The sequence below is a fragment of the Myotis brandtii genome, unplaced genomic scaffold, assembly GCF_000412655.1.
Source record: "Myotis brandtii unplaced genomic scaffold, ASM41265v1 scaffold144, whole genome shotgun sequence".
NCBI lineage: Eukaryota > Metazoa > Chordata > Mammalia > Chiroptera > Vespertilionidae > Myotis > Myotis brandtii.
In genome coordinates this window covers 1,816,440-1,824,593 of record NW_005355159.1, presented here as the reverse complement: position 1 = coordinate 1,824,593, position 8,154 = coordinate 1,816,440, and the positions used below count along the sequence as shown (strand labels likewise).

Here is an 8,154-nt window from a genome sequence, read left to right as displayed (position 1 = left end):
CTCCTTTTTTTCTTTTTTTTTTTTATTCTGGGCCAGCTTTAGCTCTGAGGCCTCGCTGCTGAAAACATCGATACAATGTTGCGGTCCGGCTGGCTGAAGCCCGGCTGAATGAAAGCCGGTTTCTGGGGTTTTGTTTAGCTTTCTTATTTGCAACATAGTACATACTTGCTTAGAGTTGCAGCTGAGAGGCCGGCAGCGGCAGGCGGGGAATGTTGGAGTTCGCCATCACTGGAGCAAGCAAGCCTCCCTGCTCGCTTCAGTGCATGGCTGCCGGCCGCCATCTTGGCTGACAGTTAATTTTCATATGGATATGCTGATTAGCCAATGGGAAGGGTAGCGGTCGTATGCTAATTACCATGTTTCTCTTTTATTAGTGTAGAGGATAAATATTTCTTACGCTTTAGGGCCAAGTTAAACTAATAGCCAAATATGCATACAAACCTAAAGACAATGAGACTAAACAGATACTGAAGAAAGCAATCTAGTTTCCTGAGGCACCCTCTTCCCACTAAGGGGCCATATTGTAGATAAGGCCTTAGAGAGTAAGGTGGGGAAGAAACCTCTGACTCAAGGTATTTAGCATTTTGTTTAAGAAGGAAAATACACCATGAGTAAGCATATAATTGTACTAGAGGCCCAGAGCAGAAAATTCGTGCACAGGTAGGGTCCCTAGCAGCTGCTGGTTGCCAGTCGGGGCCTCCCTTCTGCCAGCTGCCTGCTGCCGCCAGCCGGGGCGGGGCTGGCCAGGGGGAGGGGTCATAGGTGGTTGGCCGGCCAGCCCCACCTCCTGGTCGAACTCCCGGTCAAACTCCTGGTCGAGTGGACAATTTGCATATCAGGCTTTTATTATATAGGATAACTAGATTGTGCAATCATTAATATATTTTCTTTGTAACAAGGCAATGCAAAATAAATAGACTGTAAATGAAAAATTAAGCAACTCTCCCAGAAATACTAACACATGCCCATGAATAGATACATTATTTTAGGTCATTAAATGGCATTACATGTTTGAAAGCAGTATAAATTTAGAGAATGTTACCAGAAAGTATTAAGATCAGAAAATTGAAAAATAGATGTGCAAGTAAATGAGTTTAAATATTGAATAAGAAAACAGAACAAGGCCTAATTGCCTCTCACATGTGTTCCCTCAAGCTTTTCTTAAAGGAATAGCTACTCCTTTAAGAAATGTTGTTACTTAAATTATTGCATCTCCCGCTCTCAGTTTCCACTTCAGGTGAAGATCATAGAACCCTGTCAACACTTTCATATATTGAACAAAGAACTGTATGCTTTCCTTGTCTTGATTTTAATGTAAACCAGGTGAAAATTAAATGCTCTGGTTTTAAAACAAATTCAACACAATTGTTTTCTATGAAACATTCCTGTTAATCAAAGAGCTTCCCACCTTTTTTTGGAGGGGGGAGGGAGTCTTAAAATATACGTACATAATTTATAAGTGGCATTTTTAGTTATTTTAACTAAATTTGGTAATTGATATTTGGTAATAAAGGACACCAGAAGACTGATCCATGTAACCCAATTGAAATTAAGTCAGTTTATAAATGTTCCAGTCTTTATATTCTAAATTTGTATTATTTTTTACGTTTTCTTATTAATTTCAGAGAGAAGAAGGGAGAGGGAGAGGATAAAAACATCAATGATGAGAGAGAATCATTGATCAGCTGCCCCTACACGCCCCACTACTGGGGATCGAGCTGGAAACCCTGGCATGTGCCCTGACTGGGATCTAACTGTGACCTCCTGGTTCATGGGACCGTGCTCAACCACTGATTCACACCGACCAGGCTAAATTTGTATTCTTAATTTGAATTTTTATTCTTGGTTTTCACAAAGGTATTACGTTTCAGTCTTAGAAATTCTTGAAATTGATCATACTACACTTTAATTTATTGTTTGTTCTTTAATGTGGTACCCAATATTAGTTTCTTTTTTTTTAATCCTCATCAGAGGACATGCTTAGAGAGAGGGAGGAGGAGAGAGGGAAAGAGGAAGAGAGGAAAAGAGAAACATGTATGTGAGAAACATCGATCAGTTGCCCTCCATATGACCCAACCAGGATCAAACCACAACCCAGGTATGTGCCCCCACCGGGAATGGAACTGGCAATCCTTCAGTGCACAGGACTTCACTCAACCAACTGAGCCACTCCGGCAGGACCCAGGATTAGTTTCATAATAATAGTCAAGCAATTAATTTCCTCCAAGAACAATACACTCTTTTCACAGATCTTTGCTTATTAGCTCATCACTCCCCTTCATTCAGGTCTCTGCTCAAATGTCACAATTCAGAGTCATCTTTCCCTGACCATATTAATAGCATACATTTCCCCTCCCCACTCTTTGCCCTGAGCCTATAATTTTGTATGACAGGCTCCCTTTACCTCCCTAATTTTAATTCTTAGGATTTCTCACTATCTGAAATTATTTATTGACTGACTGATTCCCTTACCAGGCTGTTAGCTCCATGCGGCAGAAACTGTGTTTTTCTCTGCTGTATCCCTAGGGCCTACAATAACACTTGGCACAATGCTTAATTAAAATTGAGAAGGATAAAATTAGATTTTTTTCAAATGACCTGCACACTCATTTTACATGAGTTTACTATATGAGTACACTCATTTTACATGAGTTTACCACAAAGAATTAGATGAACTTCCAAAGTTCACATAAGTAGTCATAAAACTAAAACTACAATCCTGACTCCTGATGCAATGGTCTTAACTGAACTAACTAGCCTGTCCTTGAATTACATATTCACATCAACTTGTAAAAAGTTTCTTCACTCCAAGTACATAAAATATTTAAATAACAATCATCAGAACTCTCAAATCATTCAATATTACCACAAATATGTTAACGGTTTGGTGGACTTTTCCCAAAATCATTAGATAAAAATTTTAAAGTTGAGATTTATACAATACATACCAAAGAACGCCTCATCTGCATTAATATCGTCATAAAGCAGTCAAAGCTGATCATTCCTTCCTGGCTTGATAGTAATTTACTTTTCTCCATGGAATTTACAACTGCGGAAGCTCCTAAAGCCATTTCGATCCATTCAAGAAGATATCTCAAAGAGCCTCGCTGAGCTGCTAAACCAAGCAGCAACTCAGAAGCTAATCTTCGACCTAAAGTGTCTGCCCCAGAATTGGGAATAGTTACTCCTTTAAGAAATGTTGTTACTTGTGATAAGCAGTCCAAGCCCATTGGAGGAATCTTGCTTTCATTTGCTAAAGATAATGGTGGTAAAGAGCTGACAACTTCAATTGCAGTATGAATAACGTCATTGCAAAGACTGAGACCAGGTCCCGACACAGGCATCATCCAACTTTGTCTTAGAAGTGCAAATAATAAACTTAGACCAGTTCGAACACCCATTTCTATAAGTGCATCAGTGCTTGACCGGGGACGTTCACTAACAGAATGGACATCTGCTGAACCAGAACTGCTCTCTGGAGAATGCTGCTGCTGTTTCACTTTGCCCTTGTCATGGTATTTATTAGAAAGTGCATAAAAAACACGCTGGAGTACAAGCAGTCGTTTTCGAAGTGCCCCAGCAAATGGGGAATCTGAACAAACCATCTTCGCTAGTGCTAGCTGGCTGCTAAGAAGGGCATCCAAATAGTGGTCCTGCTCATCACTTGAAAGAGACTCACGTTCAAAGTCTGGCAACTGTGGTCCTTTGAGACACAAAACTTGTTGGGGCAAAAGTACTACTTCCTTATTACTGACCAGTTTAGAATACAAAACAGCAACCCCTTCTCTTGTAGCAATAGATTCACTGTCCTCTGTAATCCAAGAACTGTTTAGGTGTTCAAGCCATTTCAGTTTCACTGGTGGAACCATAGTTGCCATGTTGATTTATTCTTTAGCCATTAGTTCTGTAAAGGGAGAAGAAAAAGCAGTCAAAAACTTATATTGATAAATCATAAAATGTTTTTAACTCTATCTTATATTACAATAGTGATTTCAAGTAATGTTTGGACTAATTAACAGTAATGTACCATGGTTACATAAGATAATAATAGGAAAAGATGAGTGAAGGACATATGGGAACTCTGTACTATCTTTGCAACTTTTGTGTAAATTTAAAATTATCACAAAATAAAAATATTATTTAAAAAATTTGGCCCTGGATGGTATGGCCTGGATGGTATGGTTGGAGTGTTGGCCCGTGCACCAAAGGTCGCAGGTTCGTTTCCCAGCCAGGACACATACCCAGGTTGCAGGTTAGATACCAATTGAAGTGCATACAGGAGGCAACCGACCGATATTTCTCTCTCACATCAATGTTTCTCATTCTCTCTCCCTCTCCCTCCCTCTCTCTCTAGAAATCGATGAAAGTATATCCTCAAATGAGAATTAAAAAAATAAAAAAAAGAAAGAAAATGAACACTGAATTCAGAATGTGAAAAAAAGAGTCAATGAATTTGCTTTTAGTTCTATAATCTGTAATGAGTCAAAACTGGTGGTTTAGGAGACAAAAGTGATATCTATACCTAGCACAGTGTCTGATATCTCATACTTCCTCAATTAAGGATGCATTTCAAAAAACAAATTTGACAGTAATTAACTAGAGAGCTGGAATAATATAGTTAGGATACTAATGAATTAAATCAGTAATGAGATTCAAAGGAACGAACAACAACAAAAACCAAGTTCTGAATGTTTAAGAAAGAAATCTTTCATCCCTTCAAGAAACAAACAATTCTTAAGCTACTTTAAATGCATTAGGGCAATGAGGAAAGAGTCTCAGCTCTTCTTAAGTAATCAGTAAAGTAACAATACCAACACACAACAATGCACAAAAAATACAATTATAATACTGCCCCATAAAGATGGTCGCAAAAATTCACAACTAAAATATTAGCAAGTGGTTAATTTTATAAGTTAACAATAAAATTTTAACTTTAAAACATTAAATTTAAAACATTAGAAAGTTTTAAAAGTTAACATTTTAAATATTAAAAGATTAACACATGAAATGTGAGTGGGGTTTATTCCAGAAATATGATGGTGCAACATAAGCAAATCTATTAACATTACCAAACACATGTCATATTGTAAAATGTTAAAAAGGCATCTGATAAAATCCAACATCCATTTCCAATAAAAATCTACTAATAAGGCAAGAATAAGGATTTTCTTTTTTAAATGAATAAAAGTTGCAAAACAAAAGAAAAACACAAGTAGCACTGTCTCTTGGAGTCAAATGCAAGGAAAGAGTGCACATTTCACCACTATTATTGATGATAAAATTAAACAAAAAAATAAGTATTATATATTCTAGAAACTTATTTGCAGGTGACATTATTAAATACCTAGATAACCCATCAGAGAATCTGCCTAAATATTAAAAACAAGCCAGAAACGGTTTGGCTCAGTGGATAGAGCGCCGGCCTGCGGACTCAAGGGCCCCAGGTTCGATTCCAGTTAGGGCATGTACCTTGGTTGCAGGCACATCCCCAGTAGGGGGCGTGCAGGAGGCAGCTGATCGATGTTTCTCATCGATGTTTCTAACTCTCTATCCCTCTCCCTTCCTCTCTGTAAAAAATCAATAAAACATATTAAAAAAACACACACACACACAAAAAAACCAAGAGCACTGTGAAGTAGTTGATTACAGAGTAAATGAAAATCCAAACTCAAGGGTCAATGGGGGAAAATAGGGGACATATGTAATACTTTCAACAATAAAGATTTTATAAAAAACCTCAAAAGTATCTTGCTCTACGTAATCATGTTCCAGAGCCACAATCCAACTCCAAGATGGTTTCACACTATCATGACCCAGCTGATCAATTGCCACTGAACATAGTTGAAACAGAAAATAGGAAGATGGTGGCAAACTTCAGGGCAAGGTTTTCAAAACAAAAATAGTTACCATTTTTGCAGAACTGGACAAAGAATGAAGAAAATTACTAAAGCAGAACCAAACTTCAACAAATCATCCTAGAGCTAGCATTAATTTCTCCATGGCTATATTTACTTATCTGTAATAAGAGAACCTCTACGGTTACCCTAAGGGTTAAATGAGAATAACAAATGAAATTCTTAGAATCACTGCTTGAAACAAAGTGCACACTTAATAAATGTAAACTGCTATTGTTCATTATTACTATCTCTACTATATATTGCACATATATGCAGAGATGTATTATAAAAGTTTTTTTTTAAGTTTAGAAGGACCACCCCAGCCCTAAACTCATAATAGTGATTGCCCAAGGAGGATGGCAGGTGTCAAAGAGAACATAACTTTGTGTTATGTTTCCATTCTTTCATTTTTTTAAATGGTCACATAAATGTGACAAAATTATAACACCTGTTAAATGATGGTAGAAAAAACATAGGGTCTTTTTTATTCTCTGTACTTCTCTTCAGTCTTAAAATTTTTCTCAAGAAAAGGAAAAACAAAAAAGCTTTATGATTATATTGTTTTCAATTACAATTCTATATAATCAAAAGTTATCACCCTGGCCAGGTAGCTCAGGTGATTGATTGGGCGTCATCCCGCTCATGGAAAGGTTGGTGGTTCAATCACCTGTCAGGGCACATGCCCGGGCTGCAAGCTCAATCCCCATTAGGGGGCGTACAGGAGGCAGCTGATGGATGTTTCACTCTCATATAGATGCTCTTTCTCCCTTGTCTGTCTCTCTTAAAAAAAAAAAAAAATCAATTAAAAAAATCTTTAAAAAACAATTACCAATGTCACATTATTTTAATTCAGGAGATATAAAAATGCCAAGATATCTTTATAATGGATTTGTTTTTATAAACAGCATTTTAACAACAAAAAATCCTAGCATCTCTAGTGTTGATGTCCCACAACTGCTCAAAAACAAAGTAAAACTGTTTATTTAATCAACCACTTTCAGTGTAGTTCTTGTTATCAGGAACAGTTAAGTTGGGGCAAGTTGCACTTACTGATAACTGATTTATTTTTTCATTTTCCCTGAAACTCCAAGATTGTATATAATAGATTCACATAATTTATATCTTTATATTCAACCAACCAACATTTTCAAACCTTAATGTCGTAAGTCACTTTGTCAACTTCCTTCCTACTTTAGCTACAAAGAAGACAAGTATGATTCAGTAAATATTAGAATAGAATCAGGAAATTAAGATGATAACACTTAAGAAATGACCTGGGGAAAAACTACTTACACTCCCCAGGACTTGTCTAAAAAATGAGATTCAAATGAAATAATCTTCAAAGTCCCTTCCAGTTCTAAAACACTATAAGCATTTATATTTTAAACAAAACCCAAATGTCTGAAAACATACAAAATTGGATCTTATTGCATTCTAATCACTTCTGGAAAGAACAGAAAAAGTGCAGAAGATATTGCTGACTTTTCAAATCTCTTCCCAGATATAGTCCTAACAGCAGAGTAGATTGAATGTGCACTTCCAGGAGGTAAGTGGTATCCCAAACTAAGTAGTCCATTTTAAGCAAGAAATTACTTTAAATTCCTACAATCTTGACTTTTAACTTCATAATATATGGCATGTTTTTAGATAAAATAATGTTTCCTACATAAAACTGAGAATTTAAAACTGAAAAGTTAAATAACTTACCTACATAAAACTGAGATTACCAGAAGATGCCATACTTCTACCCTGGAATAGCTAGGATTTCTCCCTCCCTTCACCCTCAATCTCCAAGTCCAACTTCAGCAGTTGGGACAAAAAAAAAAAAAGGAGTGATCATCCATTTCCTACTCGAAAAATTTAATGAACACTCACAAATTATAACACTTAAGGATATAACAATAAGTTCTTAAAGCACAAGTTTCTGCTCTACAGCGTTTAAAACCCTGGGAAAAGAAAATCTGGTCCATTTTCTTAGTCACTAACAATTGCCTTTTACTGTGGTTTTGTTCAAACCTTATGTTCATTTCTATAATTTGGTAGACAAAAGTCCCTGTTTAAAATCAATCTGAAGATAATTTGTTGGCCCATTTGAACCACCAGTAAACTCAGAAGGATTATTTTTTTAAAAAAAAATAAATCTAGTCCACAACTAAAGGGAATCATCACTTAAGTCCACTCAACAACAAATACATTTTCCAACAGTCACATATTATTGCAATTTTTAAAAATATTTTATTGATTTCAGAGAGAGGAA

The 8,154-nt window shown here is 36.4% G+C and overlaps 1 protein-coding gene across 9 annotated transcripts in view; it reads right to left on the bottom strand.

The window, feature by feature from the left end:
* HERC1 (HECT and RLD domain containing E3 ubiquitin protein ligase family member 1) overlaps nt 1–6,044 on the bottom strand; it is a 159,282-nt gene extending 153,238 nt beyond the window's left edge. For all 9 annotated transcript variants that reach the window (XM_014535483.1, XM_005861075.2, XM_005861080.2 and 6 more), the window contains exons 1-2: nt 5,908–6,044; nt 2,949–3,904 (exon numbers count right to left, since the gene is read on the bottom strand). In XM_014535483.1, the coding sequence (XP_014390969.1) occupies nt 2,949–3,878 (930 nt within the window). In that variant the 5' untranslated portion in view covers nt 3,879–3,904; nt 5,908–6,044. The remainder of the gene's footprint in view (nt 1–2,948; nt 3,905–5,907) is intronic.
* Between the last annotated feature and the right edge of the window lie 2,110 nt (nt 6,045–8,154).